Raw genomic sequence first — 19331 nt, forward strand, 5'->3', positions numbered from 1 at the left:
AGTCCCCAATTTGGATCTCCGAATGGGGACTACTAAGGAAGGGGTCACCAGAAAATTAAAAAATAACATTCTACAAGTCGAGAACATGAAATGTTAGATGTTTGAAAAAGGTTGGTATGTTAGAAAATTTAGAGGGAAATAGGTAAGTTAAACATAGATGTAACAGAAATTAAAAATTAACGAGGATAAGTGGGAAGAAGAAAATGACTTTTGGTCATGTGATTTCAGAATAATTAACTCAGCTTCAAATAAAGGGCAGGCAGGAGGAGTAGGTTTTGTAACGAACAAGAAGATAAGGCAGAGAGTAAAGTATCTCAAAAAGCTTAGCAATAGAATCATTGTAATCAGGATAAAATCAAAATCTAGGCCGACAAAGATTGTTAACATCTATATGCCTACAAGTGCCCATGATGACAATGAGGTAGTGTGTATATAAAGAAACTGACGAAGCAATTGAACATATAAAAGCAGATAAAAACTTAAAAATAGTTGAAAATTGGGATGCAAGCATTGGAAAAGGCAAGGAAGAGAATATAGTGGGTGAATAAAAGCTAGGCAAAAAAAATGAAAGAGGAGACCAACTTATTGAGAATTGTAAGATGCATAATTTAGTAACTGCCAATACCCAGTTCAAAAATCATAATAGAAGAACATACACATGGAAAAAGTTGGGGGATACTGCAAGGTATCAGATAGATTATATCATGGTTAAGCAAAGATTTAAAAATCAACTATATTACAAGCATATCCAGGAGCAGTCATCGATAGCGACCATAATTTAGTAATAATGAAATGTAGATTGGGGTTTAAAAACCTGAAGAAAAGGTGTCAGATGAGTCGGTGGAATTTAGAGAAGCTTGAGAAAAAGTAATTAAAGAAGATTTTTGAGAACATCGCAAGAGGACTGAGTAAAAAATATACAGTAGAAAATGTAGAAGAATAGGAGACTGTTAAAAAGAAAATTCTTAAATCAGCAGAGGCAAACTTAGGCAGAACAAAGAGAGGTGGTAAAAACCTTGGATAACAGAAGATATTTTGCAGCTTATGGTTGAGCGTAAAAAGTATAAGAATGCTAGTGATGAAGAAGGAAAAGGAACTATCGACCACTAAGAAATACAATAAACAGGAAGTGCAAATTAGTAAAAGAAGAGTGGATTAAAGAAAAGTTCAGAAGTTGAAAGAGAAGTGATCATTAGTAAAATAGACTGAGCATACAGGAAAGTTAAGGAGAATTTTGTGGTACATAAGTTAAAATCTAATAATATGTTAAATAAAGAAGGTACACAGATTTATAACTCGAAAGAAAAGGTTGACAGGTGGGTGGAATATATTGAAGAGTTATATGCAGAAAATGATTTAGAAACTGGTGTTTTGGAGGAAGAAGAGGAAATCAAAAAGGATGAAAAGGGAGATACAATACTGAGATCTGAATTTAGTACAACATAAAAGGGTTTGAATAGCAGAAAGGCTCCTGGGATAGACAAGATACCTGCAGAATTACTGTGCAGTGCAGATGAAGAAGCGATAGATTGATTATACAAACTGGTGTGTAATATTAATGAAAAAGGGGAAGTTCCATCAGAACAAATGAATCCAAAGAATGCATGATACCAAAGAAAGGAGGAGCAGATAAATGTGAAGAATGCAGAACAATTAGCTTAACTACTTAGACATCAAAACTTTTAACTAGAATTCTATACAGAAGAATTGAGAGCAGAATGAAAGAAGTGTCAGAAGATCAATTTGGTTTTAGGAAAAGTATATGGATAAGGGAAGCAATTTTAGCGCTCCGATTAAAGAAAAATAAACCAAAATACATGGCATTTATAGACTTAGAAAAAGCATTTGATAATGAAGACTGGAATAAAATGTTAGGCATTTTTAAAATTTAGGTTTCAAGCATAGAGCTAGAAGAACAATTGCTAACATTTACAGGAACCAAACTGCAACAGTAATAATTGAAGAGCATAAGAAAGAAGCTATAATAAAAAAGGGAGTTCGGCAAGGATGTTCCTTACTCCCATTACTTTTTATTTAATCTTTACTTAGAACTAGCAGTTAATGTTAAAGAACAATTTAGATCTGGAGTAACAGTGCAAAGTGAAAATATAAAGATGCTATGATTTGCTGATGATATAGTAATTCTAGCTAGTGTAAAACAGATTTACAAGAAATAATTAATGGCATGGTTAAGCCCTACACAAGAACTACTGCATAAAAATAAACAATAACAAAATTAAAGTAATGAAATACAGTAAAAATAACGTAAATGGACTACTGAATATAAAAATAGGAAGAGAAAAGATTATGGAGGTAGAAGAATTTTGTTGTTTGGGAAGTATAATTACTAAAAGATAGATAAAGTAGGAGAAATATAAAATGTGAATAGTGCAGGCAAACGAGCTTTCAGTAAGAAATATAATTTGATTATATAAAAATTAATTTAAACATCATGAAAACATTTTTGGAAGTATATGTTTGATGCGCAGCTTTATATAGAAGTGAAACTTGGATGATCAGAGTACCTGAGAAAAAAAGATTAGAAGCTTTTAACATTTTGTGCTGTAGGAGAATGTTAAAAATCAGAGAGTTTGATAAAGTGACAAATGAAGAGCTTTTTCGGCAAATTGATGAAGCATGAAGCATTTGTAAAAATCTAACTAAAAGAAGAAATACACTTATGGGCCACGTCTTATGGCATCGTGGAATATTCGCTTTGATATTGGAGGGGCAGGTAGATGAAAAAAATTGTGCAGACAGGCAACATTTAGAATATGGAAAACAGATTGTTTGGAATGTAGGATGTAGACTGAAATGAGAAATGAAACAACTAGCACTAGACAAGGAAGCTTGTAGCTGTATCAAACCAGTCAAATGACTGAAGACAAAAAAAATGTATGTATAATTATAAAGATTATTTAACATTAATCACTCTGTTAAATCTATACTGAAAGTAAAGTGTAATTAGGTGTCATAATCGTAAAGATAAATTATTAGACAACTAAAGCTAAATGTTGCACAACAGACAGTTAACTCTATAATTTTTTTACAACTATGAACATTAAATATTTTTCATAATTTTCACGGCTGTTGTAACTTGCTAGATATCATGTAATTAATTAAAGAACTACAGAATATTTATAGTCTACTGTATAGAATAATATAGTAATATTTTTAGAATTAATTTTTCTTATTATAATTTTGATTAAGTACCTGTAGTTCTTAAGTGAAGAAAAAAAAGAAAAAAATAACCAGACTGTAACAATGAAATAAAGTCTCTCAGTTAGTGAAGTTTGATTTCCCTTTCATCTACAACATACCCAGTACAATAGTTTAACAGCATTATGCTGCAAGTTGTCTACAGTAAACAAGGAGAATCATTGGTTGTCTATGATTACTGCTAACTAGTCTTCAAGATGATGTGCAATTAAAAGCTTAATAGCAATCAGTTAAATTATTTTGAATATATATTAAAAAAATTATATTAATGTTTGTTTCAACTTCTGTACAATCATTAAAAATAATCGTAATAGTAAAGTGCAAAGGTATGAAACTGAAATGTATAATAATTACTTTGTACCTTTACATGTCATTTAACACAAAAAAATTAAATAATGTCAGAAATGATAAAAGAGAAGCAGAAAAAATGGATAATTAAACTTTTCAATGGAATTATTATCCTAGCAATAAATAATCTAACATTACAAAACTTACCACAACAACAACATTAGTAGGATAAGAAACATTATACTCAGAACAAGACTCGCGAGACATCTTCCAAAATGCAATCCAACCTACAGGCTCTATAACAAGTTGAACAACACTTTTCCATAACTCAGGAACAGGTTCTTCTTCATCTTGGGCAAAATATAAAATCTTCCATAAATCTGCTCTCTGTTCTTCATATGTCTTTTTTATTATGATTGGATTATATGTTTCACTACTGTAAAGCATACAAATAACAAAAAACAAAGTAAAATTACATTAATTAAATGTTATTCATTGATTAGAAAAATAAAAAAATTTAAAAAAATTAAAGTATAGATAATGATAGCTAATAGGAGGGAACAAATTCAAATGTAGTGGAATACGTTCTTTTAAGTACCTCAGATGGTTTGTGACTAACCAATAAGGAAGAAAATAAGCATATATAAAGTGGATTGCGCTAGTATTTATAACAAACTAAATTTTCAATATTAAATGGCTATACAGATTTTAAAATGGGATGAATTCATAACAATAATTAGTAAATTTAAAATGAAACTTACAAGTGTTAGATTGTAAACAGTGTTATCGAAGCAGGGATATGTAGTTGTAATGCAACTTGAATTCTCAAAGAAAGTTATAAATCTGAAAAGGATGACCTCTTTGTCATCAGTCACTGACTAGTTTGATCCTATTCTTCATTCCTTTCTGTTTTGCATAGTTTTTTAATCTTAATATATTACTATATTCTATATATTAATTACATTAATAAATAAATTAAACTTTGTTATCTTAGTATATGATTAACCAACTTAGTTCATCTCTTCACGAGATTCTGCAACAAATTTTTCTTTATTCCTATGTTTTAAGACCTCCTTATTTGGAATTTTATCAACCCACATAATTTCTTACATCCTATAACACATTTTAAAGGTCTCTATTCTTTTCCTTCTTATTTATCCAGTAATCCATGTTTCATTATCATGAAGTGCTACATTCCATACAATTTTCAAGGATTTTGTTTTTATTGTTAAATCTATTTTTGATACTAGCAGTATCAAAAATAGATTTGCAGACTGAGCAAATGTCTTCTTGCTTATGCATTACTCTATTCTAAAACATATACAAAAAGAATTTCCCTCTTCTGGTATTTATTTTTTCATGATTACAGTGATACTATTTTTAAATTAAATTTCTCTCCTGGTAATAAATCCAACTTAAGAATTAAACAGACTAAAGATTTTGTAAATGAGATTTGCTTATCTCCTTGCTTTTAAAAATACTAACACTAGTAAATTTTAAGATGACCATAGTGCCAAGGCAGGGCTGCGCTAATGTTAAGCAAGAAAAATAATTGATGATTGTGACAAGAGTAATATGAAAAACGGCCCAGTTGAAGATATAAAAAAAAAACAAAAATATGTGACCAATGAAAGAAGTTGTTTATTTTTATGATTGTACTTTTTCAAAGTGGCAGAGGAGGAATTTGAGAGAGTACAGAATAAGTTGATACTGCAACATTCATCAAAAGGCAAGGATAACCAACATTAACAGGTACTAGGAAAACTCCAAAAATTGCTATATAATAAATACTTATCCAGAAAATTAAGCCAATAATTTGTAATACCATAACAGGATCAACTTCAGTGATGACACTAGTACGTAGAATCATGTGATCTGTTCAGAATTGTTAGTAACGTTTATTATTAGAATGCAATACCTTTATTAACCACATAATTTAATACTTTTAATCTAACATAATTGTTTAACTGTTTCATTCTATTCTTTAAAATGATTAGAATAAGTATCACTAATTTTTAAACTAATAACAGAAAACTGAAAATAAAGCACAATGTGCAATTAGGAAACAAGCTGCTTGATGAGGTTTAAAGTGGTAACTTTTTTGTACTCATGCTTTACATTTCCGATTCACTAAACTGATGTGACTCCATATAGATAGCCATCAATTCTACTTTAAATTTGGAAAATATTTGCAATGAGTAAAAATAGTATTTCATGGCTTTATTATCAGTTTTTGTGTAAAACAATCTCACAGTTTAGACTTCTAAAAAAATGTGAAAGAATATCAAAAAATTCTATTAGATGCAGATTCAATTTTTTCTTCAAGTTATAAATACCCTCACAAATTAAAAAATACAGCAAACAAATTTAAAACCAAATTAAACAAATGGTCAGTTAAAAAATAAATTATTTCTTAAATGATTTTAACTGAATTTGGACAAAATTTCCTGCACATTAGTTATGATGTCATTGTATTTTGAGATGTGCAACATATTTGATCAGTGTTATTTTCTACGTATGTTGTGTATACCAATACTGAAGGAGAAATCATGAAATTCTACTCTATGAAACTGAACTAAAGTTTTAAGTTTAAAGTCATATTCAAGGTGCTACCAACATACATAAATTTTATCATTTCTTACTTTGATAAATGCTGGACATTTAATAAAAAAAGTAACAATTGTTTTTGGGGAAAATCTACTTTTGGATTAAGCTCAGGACCATCTATTTTTGTTTGAACCAAACTGATAAATTGAGACCAATATTGAAACATTAAATAGCCCTAACAAAAATCAATTTTTGGTCAATCATCATGTTCTTTTATACATAAGAGAAAGATTACAACGCATACAGCAGGAAAAGAAACTTTAAGTGACTATTTTACCTTTGAAATCCTATTTTTATTTATTTATAGATTGCAAAAATGTATTACTTACAAGCCACTTGTAGTTGTTGGCATATGAATCAATTAAATATCACTGGACAAAGATAAATAAATGCTTGTTTTTTGAAATGATTCGTTTAAAAAAAAATACCTGATCATAGAAATTTCTCTAATCTAAAACCAGAAAAACTGTAAAAAGATAATAAATAATCAATTAACCTTTTTGAAAATATCAAAAAGATACTTAACCAATTAACTAATTCTCTTTGATTACTATAAAAAAATCTGAAACAAATTTTTTCATCTCATATATTTTAACAGGTTTATGCCTGTAAGTTATTGAACAATAAAACAGGTAAGTTAAACAATTGAATGAATAAATAAAAAAATAAAATCTTCACTAAAATAATAATAAAAATCGCCTAATAAATCTAAATTGTTAAGGACTGGATTGTGACCAGATAATTTTTTAAGAAAATGATTAAAAAGATTTTATATTTTTTAATGACATCAAAAATACACTTCTAATAACGAAAACGGTAACAGATTAAAACCCTTTTACGAAAAAGGTCTGGGCAATTATTGTAAACAACCTGCTACTAAAACAGGATAATTATTCAAATTGTAATGATCATTTGCAGACTGAAACAATGTAACAGAATTCAGCTGAAGGTTGCAGAAAATTGCAGCTGAGATCATTTTAAAAGAGGCTGCGTTATTAAGTAAAGTAAAAGATACTACATCAAATACTTTTAATTTAAAACAAAAACGAGCAAAATTTAAATCACACTAATGCACATGAATTTTCTTGAGTAAACTGTACAAGCGAACGTAACTAGTAGTCCTCATAAATAATGGTGATTTAAATAAAACAATATTATTTATCAATCGTTTTTATTTTAATTTTGTAAAATATAAACAAACCTGGCACCATTATAAAACACTCACTCAGTTTCCATAATGTAGTGGATGAGAATTAACCTTTAACGTTAAAAGTTCAGTACTAGTTCACACAACTGCGCGCGAAAACTATTCGAAACCGTTGGTTAATCTGAAACATTCATCTGTTCAAATGACGGAAGATCTTTTATTCCAAAATAGAGATACAACAAATCTGGAATAGTTTTTGTTGAAAAGAAATTAATAGACATTTTTCACTATAAAAGAGTATTTGAATATTTTATATATATATATATATACACACATGTCGATATCGTTGAATTTTATATATTATTTATATATACATATACATATATTGTTTCTAAAATGGTGGACTGGCAATACTTTTTCAGATCTTGTAGGATTAAACAAAAAGTATCCTCAGGAAAAATGGCAATTTCTCCGTCGTTCACCTACTGCCCGCCACTTTGTTATTTTTATATAAAAATTTATATCTCAACTTCGGATAGAGGAATCACATTAATATTTGGTAAGCGTCTTGGTAATAAAGTTTTAAAATAAGAAAAAATTTCAGGAATTAAACAACTTCGCAAATTGCAAAATGGCGGCATGTTTATTTTTCAATCTTGTTATATCAACTTAAATATTAGTTTTATCAATATTTATGTTATTTGATAAAATATTAAGCCTTTTATTTAAAACAAAATGACATTCTATTTTTTAATCGATTCACAAATAGCCGAGTTATGGCAGAAAATTGATGTAATTTTATGTATGTTTCATGTTTTCCACTTTATGTTCAATTCAATTAAATAATTGTTTTTATTTCTTGTTAATTCAAGAAATTGTAAATTAGTATCAAATTAAGTAATAATGTTTTCACAATAATAACCTAATAATTAAAAAAATAAAACTATCTGTGATAAATAATTAAAGTTTACGTTAATGATTATGATATGCGATATTAAGTTTACGTAAATTATTGTAGAACATTAGGTATACATAAACAGTTAAAAATTGTTAAAAGTCATCAGAGATGTTCAAAGCGTCCACCATTAGAAATTACACAAGTCTTTTTCTGAGAGATTGTCTTAACTGTTCAAAAATTCCGGAAGTATTCCTAATTTCTTGAAATTCATTTTGGATCCTTTGTTGAAGATCCTCAATATTGAGTTGAATAAACAATAAGTTTAAAATGGTCCCACAGGTAGAAGTCAAGAGGGTTTAAGTCAGGTGATCGGGTAGGCCAGGGCACTGACCCACCGCGGCCTATCCATTTTTCATACAGGAGATCTGATACTGAGTGAAATGTGCTGGAGCTCCATCGTGGTAAAGCGACATATTTCTTCTTAATTGTAGAGATAGGTCTTCTAAAAAAAAAGTAGAAAATTTTCAGTATTATGAGCAAGATAATTTTCTTCATTTAAACGATATGATAGAATGACAGGACCCAAAAGATAGTCATTAAAAATACCTGCCCATATGATCAAGGAAAATCTTTGTTGACGGCTGCTTTGGAAGGTGAGATTTCTTGTCGCTCCAGATCTGCTGGTTGTGGTCGTTTTGAACACCATTCCTGCTAAAAAAAGCTTCATTTTTAAATTGTTAGCATGTTCAACAGTAATAGTCGCTATATAAAATTATTCAAAAGTGAAAAATTAATATCAATTGTTTTATTATTATTTAATATTAAATCTTATTTTGAAAAAATTGTTACTTAATTTGATACAATTTACAATACTAGAATTAACAAGAAATAAAACCAATTAATATTTACTCGAATTGAACGTAAAGTGGAGGACATGAAAACAGACAAAAAATTACAATATCAATTTTCTGTCATAACTCGGCTATTTGTCAATCGATTTAAAAAATAAAATGTCATTTTGATAAAACTAATATGTACGGAGATATAACAGATTGAAAAATAAACATGGCCGTTATTTTGTAATTTTTGAAGTTATTTAATTCCTGATTTTTTGCTAATTTTGAAACTTTATTACCAAGATGCTTACCAATCATTAATGTGATTCCTCTATCCGAAGTTGAGATATAAATTTTTATACAAAAATAACAAAATGGTGGACGGGGGAGAACGAAGGAGAAATTGCCATTTTTCCTGAGGATACGTTTTGTTTAATCCTACAAGTAGAATCCGAATAAGTATTGTCAATCCACCATTTTATAAACAATATATATATATATATATATATATTCAAAAATATCGGTATGATTTTTTTAGCTTTCTGGGTTTTATTAGATATATTTTTTTTATTTAAGCTCAAAGTAAATCCTTATATACTGTTATTATCATGTGATATATACACAACCGTTCCTCTATATACAATTCTCTTATATACGTTATCACGTTTTCTCATTACTTAAGAAAATTTTAATAATTCTACTTCCAAAATTTTAATAATGTATGTAATGAATGTATGCCTTCATTTCACTGATTCTCCAACTTCCCGGATAACTGGAAAGCTGAAAATTATCTTGGATATTCTGAAACAATATTTAGAAAAATATAGTTTGTTCAATAAACAGTAAGATATTAAATTAAATATGAGGTGAAAATGGATGCTAAGATCGGAAAAGATGAAAACTTGTAACCTTTGTTTTTTTTTTAAACTCACATGGAGCGGCCGGCATTCGCCTGGAAGGCGTTACCTCAGACGCACCTATGAGTTGCGGCGGTGACTAAAACCCACCCTAGCTTGGGGCACTTGCATGCCAGCCCATCGGGGTCTCCCTTGCATCACCGGAAAATTCTCACCTTCCGCTTCTGAAGGGCCCGAAAATTCCTCCGTGAGAGGGCTACCCTTCCCGTTTTACTTCTACACAAGAAGCCGTACAGGTCGCCCTCCAGTGTCCCGATTCGCCACAGTTATAACAGCACCTTCTATGGTACGGCCCAGTGCATGCCGAGGCAACATAACCGCTATCCCAGCATCTGTAGCAGATGGTGTCCGGCTGCCTTATCGCAACCCGACAGGACTGCCAACCGACCAGCAGCCTTTCCGCAGAGGTCAGTTTTGTCGCCTCCCTCTGCGGAGAGACCACTGTTGCATTCTGTGTGGCCGCGTATGCCGGGGGAAGTGAGGTTACCCGCACCTCCCTATCAAGGCGGGGGAGTCTCGACCGGCGAGGGGGGATATGATCCCCATGCATACCCCCCTTCAAGTCAAGTGCGCCCTCCACGCATACCTTGAGATCCCTAATGCTTCATCAAACGCCCCGACTTTATCCACTCTTGCGTGTGGTTAAAGCCAAGAAGTCCTCAGCAATAAGGCTGCCCCCTGGCCTTACGTTTCGCTGTCCAAAAACCGGGGCAACCAGCCCAAGATTTCCTTTCACACACACACACACACACACACAATAAAATACAAACAAATGTAAGGTAACCATAGAAAAACATCTAATCTTATACTGTAGGCCATTCGTCAAATAACGAACCTTGTGAGTAACGTTGCCAATGTCGTCTATCCTGTCATTCGGAACCATGAAGTGTGTGTCGGGACCGAGAAATGAGTGTGTTTTGCACTACTCAGTCAGGTTGTAAGATGCTCTTGTGTGTTTACCTATTTTAGTGGTATTTTTTTGTGATTTTGAATGTTAAAAGTGTGTGGATTTGTTCTTATCGGTATGTTTGACAATCGTACGAGTTCGGGTGACGAGATTTTAAGTAAAAGTTTAGTTATAGTGTTTTTTTGGGTAATTAGCATAACACCACGTGGTGGCAGCAAAACTGTGAGTAAATTAAGCTAGTACATTTATGTCTAACGGTGTTTTAAACTATAATTATATACTATATAGACGGTGGTTTTATATTGATTTCAAGATTGAAAACTGTATTTTTTTTTAGTATTTTAAGTGTAATTTTAAGTTTTTATAAATTTTGTCTGCAACGTTGTCGGAGAGCGGAACCCGCCTTTGTTGCAGATCTGCCAACCTCTTGTTCAAAGAGGTTACAGAAGGTCCTGACAAGTTTTGATGGATAATAATTAAACTGTTTCGTACCATTAAAACATTTAATATATCAAATTAAGATCAATTTTTGCAATTTATAGTGAATTACTTAACATAGATTTTTTTTTATTTGAATATCATGTCGTCCAAATGTTTTCCATTACTTCTCACACATTCACTTAACCTCATTCTAAAATTTGACATTGCTCGCTCAATCATCATTTGTGGAACTGCTTCAATTTCTCGTTGAATGGCCTCCTTGAGTTCTGTAATTGACTATGGTCGACTACTGAAGACTTTATGTTTGAGATACCCCCACAGAAAAAAGTCACAAACAGCCAGATAAGGTGAACGCGCTGGCCAAGGAATGTCGCCAAATCGGGAAATCAAACGTCCAAGAAAGGTTTCTCGCAGAACATCCATTGCGATTCTCGCCGTATGGGCGGTGGCACCATCCTGTTGAAACCAAATTTCATGTCCTTCATTCAATATCATTCATGACTTGTCCTTCAATTTCATGTCATTCAAGCACTTGAATGAGTCGCAGAAGTTCATTCAACATGTTTACGTATCGATGAGATGTTACTGTTACTCTGCGAATTAACTCCTCAAAAAAATATGGGGCAATTATGCCTAACTTTGAAACCGCACACCACACTAACATATTGACTGTGAAGTGGTTTTTCAAGAATTTTCCGTGGATTATGCGAAGCCCAATAACGGTAATTTTGTTTATTCACAAATCCTGACAGATGAAAATGTGCCTCGTCACTTAAAAGAATAATGGCATCCTGGTGGACATTTTCGAGGATGACCTCGCAAGCTGCTTTGCGAGACGCCCAATCATTTGCATTAAGTTGCTGCACTAACATCATCTTATACGGATGGAATTTCAGGTTGGCATGAAGAATTCGTCGTACACTTCGATCAGAAATGACTAGCGCAGCAGCATGTCTCGCTGCTGAACATCGTGGAGACTGCGTAACAGCTAACCTTACAGCGTTAATGTTTTCAGGCGTTCTCACAGTCCGTTTTCGTCCTGCTGGTTTCATTTTTAAAGCAGACGATGTGTTCCTAACATTCTTCACACACAACAATATCGTACTCCTACTAGGAACAGACGCGTGTCGACTTAAATTGAAAAGTCTGCAAAATAAACGCTGTGTTAACAATAACTGAGTCACTATTTTTAAAATAGGCTTCAATCACAAACGCTCGTTGTTCACCCGACCACGACATACTGGCTACTGAAATAGCATGAATAGACCTGTCGATGTACAACACTCCCGCCTTCTCATTGACAGTGGTGCCAACATAACAATTACTACAAAATCGTCAGATTTATATGCCGGACCCTATACATCTTTGCATCTCTTGGCAGTGAGTATCAGCGACTCGGATCTTTTGAACAGTGTGGACTTAAAAAAAAAAGTCCCTAATATTGCTTAGTGCAGGTCCGAAAGACTTTTTTCCCGAAAAATATGAGGAAAGGACGTAAACCGAAGGCTGGGACCAGCTCCGAGACGGAGGCTGATCCCCCTTCGATAGAAGATCATGAAGAGGCTATTCATATCGAGGATCTTGCCGGGACTACGCTGGATAAACTGCGGAAGCGGAGAAGACCTTCCAGAAGTAGTTCGAACGGTAGTGAAGAGGTAGACATCATGACGAGTCTAGAAGACGTCGAGGAGGACTACTTTATTAATTCCATTAAAGGGGGACGACAGGACTTGAAACACAAGATGTCGCGAGTACGCAGCTGGATGGAGGGAATGGCCCCTCTACTGAAGGAAATGATAGAAAGAGGACCGTCGGTTGAGTGTGGTGCTCAAACAATCCTTCCGAGACAGGCGGAAATTAAGGGGATGCTGCAATCGGGCACCGTGGAAGAGCTGAAGTCCATGGTAGAGAGGGAGTGGCTGCTCAGACTTTTGAAAAAACTACTGTTCTGACGGACTTCCCAAAGGACACGGAAGATAAGAGCAAGGTGTTTGTCTACGACATTCATGGCACACCAGATCGTCGGTACGATGAAAAGGTGAAAACGAGAGCGCCTGCGGCTTTCATACGTCTGATGAAAGAACCGCGGAATCCGGGAAACGTAGCCAGAGAAATGGGGCAGTCACTCTTCTACGAGATTCGGAGGACCTCCAACAAATAGGGGAGAATTATGTGCTCCTGGTCAAAAATGAAGGAACGGAGGCGGTGGACCACCTACTCCTAGGACTGAATCGGGTCCTCAAATATACCGACGACCCGTTTATACTGGTGACCCCTAAGGGTACTCTAGAAGATATGATGAGAAAGACAGCCGAGTACTGAGCTATACCGAACACGCAAACCGTCTCGCTGTACTTGTATGGAGATGGTCCGGCACCAAGACAAGTGCAACAACCTATGACCAAGACCAAGACGGTGATGCTCAGCCAGCCAGGGGTGTCTTACGCGAGCCTCTTGAAGACTGTTAAAAACTCGGTAGGTGTCGAAATGGCTGCGGACATTTTGTCTGTAAGGCAAGGCCGTGGAGATAATATCGAGGTGAAGGTCAGAGAGGGATCAGAGGCTGTCCAAAACATCAGGCAGAGGGTGACAGCGGCTGCACCGACGGTTTTGTGGCTGAACGAGACTGGCAGAATAGAATGACGATAGTGCATGTCCGCGACCTGGACAGCGAAGCTACCAAGGATGAGATTCTGCGGGCTATCGTGGGGGTAGTTGGGGAGCAAACCCAGGTACAGGTAACCTCCCTACGCCCGGCATACGCGGCCACGCAGAATGCGACAGTGGACTTGCCGCAGATGGAGGCGACAGAACTGACCTCTGCGGAAAGGCTGCTAGTCGATTGGCAGTCCTGTGGGGTTGCGGAAAGGCAGCCGGACACCACCTGCTACAGATGCTAAGATAGCGGTCACGTTGGCATGCACTGGGCCAGACCGTAGAAGGTGCTGCTATAACTGTGGCGAATCGGAACACGGAGAGAGACCTGTAAGGCTAAATCGAAATGCCTCAACTGCAACAAACCTGGACATCGGACCGGAAGACGAGAATGTACCACTCGGAAATGAAATACCTTCTCCTGAATACCAACAGGAGTGTAACCGCCCATGACCTTCTATGGGCGGCGGCACAGACTAATGATGTAAACCTTATCATTGTCACTGAGCCTAATCGGGTATTAGGCTGGTACGAGGACGAAAGAGGAGATGCGGCGATCAAAGACGTTGCTTGACGTCAAACCGTCTTGAGGTCGGAGCAGGGGACGGCTTCGTCACCGTGGAGTTCACGAGTTTTGTTATTGTGGCGGCGTACATATCCCCGAATTGCACCCAGGATCACTTCCTGGAGGTTCTTTGGGGCTTGGAGCGCCGCATCCTGACGATCAGGAAACCGGTTGTCGTGGGAGGGAATCTGAACTCTCAGAGCGTGGAGTTAGGAGGACTCAGATCCACTGCCAACCCAGCGAGTTGGTCTAGTGGTTAACGTGTCCTCCCAAATTAGCTGATTTGGAAGTCGAGAATTACAGCGTTCAAGTCCTAGTAAAGCCAGTTATTTTTACACGGATTTGAATACTAGATCGTGGATACCGGTGTTCTTTGGTGGTTGGGTTTCAATTAACCACACATCTCAGGAACGGTCGAACTGAGAATGTACAAGACTACATACTTCATTTACACTCATACATATCATCCTCATTCATCCTCTGAAGAATTATCTAAACGGTAGTTACCGGAGGCTAAACAGGAAAAAGAAAAAGATCCACTGCCAGGGGATATGTGCTAGCGAACATGTTTGATCTTTGGGGTTAGTGACAATGAACGAGCCAGGGGTCCCTACATTTGTGGGTCTGTTATAGACATTACGGCTGTAACCGACAACGCTGCCTCTAGAATCATGAACTGGAGGGTGCTTGGTGATGAGCTGGAAGTGACCACCGAGCCATAGCCTTTGATATACTTTTGAGTATAACAGGGGACAATCACACACCCAAAAAGTGGAAACCCACGGAAAGGCAGGTGGTAAGGATAGTAGATGCCACGGCGAGAAATGAGGCCCTGCAAGGGGATCCGAGTCCGGATAAGATGGAAGAATTCCTGGGTCATGTGTCGCATGGAAGCAAATGCGATACCCAGGAAGAGACGGCCAGTATACTGGTGGAACGATGGCATTGCTTCAATGAAAACGGAAGCCTGTCGGGCTCGGAGGATCCTTTTACGACTCAGGTTGAGGCAACGGGATGGACAGGCAGAAACTGAAGAGGCCTTTCGACAAGTGAAACGTCGGCTCCGGAACGAGATCAAGAAGGCTAAATGGGAGGCCTGGGACCTCCCATTTAGCAGCGGTTGCTATTGTTGGCAGACGACGGTTGAGGCCTTTGCGAATAGACGTAGACGGAGTAAAGGTGGTGGAACAGCGTCGAGCAAAATACCCTGGTGTGTGAATTGATCGGTCGGGTCTATTCACCGCCCACTTGCAAGAGGCAACTAAGAAGTGTGAGTAGGTGATCGCGTCATTGGGAAGGATGATGACGACGCAAAAAGGACCGAAGGCGAGCAAACGAAAGATGATCATGACGGTCGCGTTATCTTCTCTAACGTACGCGGTCCGAGTTTGGATTAAGGCCTTTAACAGGAAGCGGAATGTGGAACGGCTGTCTTTACTAGGACTTGAACGCTGAAACTCTCAACTTCCAAATAGTTGATTTGGGAAGACGCGCTCATCACTAGACCGACCAACCCGGTGGGTAAATATTGAACACTTAGTTGTATTTTACGCCATAAGGATCCCCTATACAGTTATATAGAGATCAGTCCTGCCTGCAGACAGCGGATGTCAAACCAAAACAGAAGCGAAATAAGGTCAATCACTTTACCGCTCACACTGTCGTTATTGTTGTTTTAGCCTATTTCATTGTGCGCATATTTAAGTTGTTGTAGTGCGCGCGCGCGCGCGTGTATATAATCCGAAAAAGAAAATGTAATTTCAGAGCAAAATATTCTAAAGAGTGGACTTCTATTAGAAGGGGAGGAATGAAAAAAAGGTATATTGTTCTTTCTATAACAGCTTAATTTCAGTAAATCACGGCGGTTGAGCTGATTTTAGACTATTTAAAACAAACAGACAAAAGTAGCATGAACGATGCGACTTCTTCTAAGCCGATTGGCGATTTTTGTGAAAAATAATTCCAAAGAAGATATAATGGTAGATGCTGCTGAGCTTACAACAGTGCACCTTATTGTGAAACACCATCACTCTTTCAGATCAGTTTACTGTTCAAATAAGTTAAATTCGACTACTTATGCTGACTCTGAAGTTGTGGCAAAGTGCACAGTGTCCACTAAATCTACTGCACTTATTAATAACGTACTTTCTCCACATTCAGTTAGTACTTGTGTTTCAGAAAAAAGAAAATTCCATATGGGGTTTCAACTGATGCTAGCAACAATAAAGCAGAAAAAATATTTACACTTGTTGTTCAATAGTTTAAAGAAGATGATGATGGTATTACCAATAAAATAATAAAGATTTCATTAATGAAAGATGAAACGCTTTGAACACTACAACCAGCTACAGCTTCACAAGCCTAGCTGAAGTAAACCTCCCTTTAGACAAGGGAGAACATTTTCATCATTTTCTTGGGGCAACACAAACTAATTTTGGAGGTGGAAACTGCAAAAAGATAAACAACATTTTCAAAAAACTGCAAGGTAATAACTTGGGAAAAGACATAGATGGGATTGGTGCCCTGCAAAAATATTGTACAACACAGTTTCTTGTGCAGCTGATGTCCTTGCTGTGGATGTTGAAACTATAGTTGTCAAACTCTTCAACTATTTCTCTATTTATACAATTGGAACTGAAGAATTAAACGTTTCTGCGAGTTTGTAGACATATCTTACAAACAGTTGCTTTACCAAACAAGAACAAGATGGCTATTGCTTATGCCTGTGGTTGAATGCATTTTAAGTTTGTGGGAAGCTTTGAAGACGTACTTCCTCAGTCAGGAAAAATCCCCTAAGATACTCCTGGATTTTTTCTCAACCACTCTGAGTGAGGCCTAACTGTGGTTTCTCCACAATCTGTGTTTGTTTCATCAGAAAATAAAAACAATTGAATCTTCAATTATTTCAAGAATCTCTCTTTATCGGGTTTAAAACCAAGCAAATAATTTCTAAAGAGAAAGAAAGTAATAAGGAGAAGTTTACTGGGGAAGGTAAGAAATTTTTCCAGACAGCTTATGGTAACTTGGATAAGTGAAGCAAGTCTCTTCAGCACTTATCCACCTTCGACTGGATGATGCTAAAGGTAATCCCTGATTGGTGTCAAATAGAAAATACTCAGACTTATTTTATGTCAAACAACATTCCTTTCCCAGAAAGTGAGGTTTTTGATCAATTTCTTTGTCTAAAGAGCATGGTTACAGTTTTAATGGACAAACAGCACGACAAAGAAGAGTGTAAATGGGAGAATTTAAATTAAAGTGAAAAGTGGATTCTGTGCTTTGAGTACGGATAAATTTCAGTATTCTCATTGTTGAAAATGCACCAGTACTTATTTTCAATACCAGCCAACAATGTAAATGTGGAGAGAGTTTTTTCAATGATGTCATCTCAGAGGGCTGATGAACATAACTGCCTTTCACTGGAAACAGTTCAAAACTTACTAATTTGTCAATATATCTTCAACGAAACCTGTATTGAGTTTTACAATTATGTGAAAAATCAACCAGACCTTATAAAAGCTGCGAAGTCGTCTGAGAAATACAAGTGGTACACTAGTACTCAAAGTGAATCTGTTAAACTCTTTACTGCAGCTGTAGATACTTGTAATTCATGAATGTGAATGTTATTTGTCTTGTATTCTGTATCTAACTTAAACAATAATATTGTAATTATTTTAATTTAGTATGTAATAAAAATGTTTTTCAAATTTCCTACAGTACCTCTTCATTTGTCACTTAATCCACCTATCTGATTTTTAATATTCTCCTACGGCACCACCTTTTAAATGCTTCTAATCTTTTCTTCTCAGGTACTCCGATCGTTCAAAATTCAATATAAAGCTACACTCCAAACATATACTTTCAAAATGTTTCCCTGACATTTAAATTAATTTTTGATGTGAGCAAATTATATTTCTAACTGAAAGCTCATTCCACCTGAGGTATTTGGCATTTTATATTGCTCCTGCTTTCCTCCATCTTCAGTAATTCTACTTCTGAAATAATAAAATTCTTACTTCTACAATCTTTTCTTTTCCTATTTTTATAGTCAGTGGTATCTAAACAAATTCTACTACATTTCATTACTTTTGTTTTGTTCTTGTTTATTTTCATGTGGTAGTTCTTGCGTAGGACTTCATCCATGTCATTCCTTGTTTCTTCTAAATCTTTTTACTCTCAGCTAGAATTATTATATATCATCAGCAAATCATTGCATCTTTATCTTTTTACCTTGTACTGTTACTCCAGATCTAAATTGTTCTTTAACATCATTAACTGCTAGTTCTATGTAAAATTAAAAAAATAACAGTGATAGGGAACATCCTTGACTTATTCCTTTTTCTATTATTATGTTCTTCGATTACTACTATTGCAGTTTGGTTCCTGTAAATGTTAACAGTTGATCTTCTATCTCAATACTTAAACCCTAAATTTTTTAAAACGCTTAACATTTTATTCCAGTCTACGTTATCAAATGCCTTTTCTAAGTATATAAATGCCATGTATGTTGGTTTGTTTTTCTTTAATCTTCCTTCTACTATTAATCTGAGTGCTAAAATTGCTTCCCTTGTCGCTATACTTTTCCTGAAACCAAATTGATCTTCTAACATTTCTTCTACTCTTCTTTCAATTCTTCTATACAGAAATCTAATTAAATTTTTGATGCATGAGTAGTTAAGCTAATTGTTCTGTATTCTTCATATTATCTGTTCTTTCTTTCTTTGGTATCATAACAATAACACCCTTTTTTAAGTCTGATGGAACTTCTGCTATTTCATAAATATTACACACCAGGTTGTATAGTGCTTTCTCACCTGCACTGTTCAGGAATTCTGCAAGTATCTTGTCAAT

General features: G+C 35.3%; 1 protein-coding gene across 2 annotated transcripts in view; it reads right to left on the bottom strand.

Annotated features, from left to right (window-relative positions):
* The window catches only part of nesd (SHC binding and spindle associated nessun dorma), an 85454-nt gene that overhangs the window by 63025 nt on the left and 3098 nt on the right, over window positions 1-19331 (bottom strand). The window contains exons 1-2 of one of the 2 annotated variants that reach the window (XM_075356009.1): window positions 7340-7464; window positions 3715-3943 (exon numbers count right to left, since the gene is read on the bottom strand). In XM_075356009.1, the coding sequence (XP_075212124.1) occupies window positions 3715-3943; window positions 7340-7350 (240 nt within the window). In that variant the 5' untranslated portion in view covers window positions 7351-7464. Of the gene's footprint in view, window positions 1-3714; window positions 3944-7339; window positions 7465-19331 lie in introns of those variants that run through there. The other variant, XM_075356010.1, reaches the window with a different exon arrangement.

The sequence above is a fragment of the Lycorma delicatula genome, chromosome 2 (assembly GCF_047948215.1).
Source record: "Lycorma delicatula isolate Av1 chromosome 2, ASM4794821v1, whole genome shotgun sequence".
Lineage (NCBI taxonomy): Eukaryota > Metazoa > Arthropoda > Insecta > Hemiptera > Fulgoridae > Lycorma > Lycorma delicatula.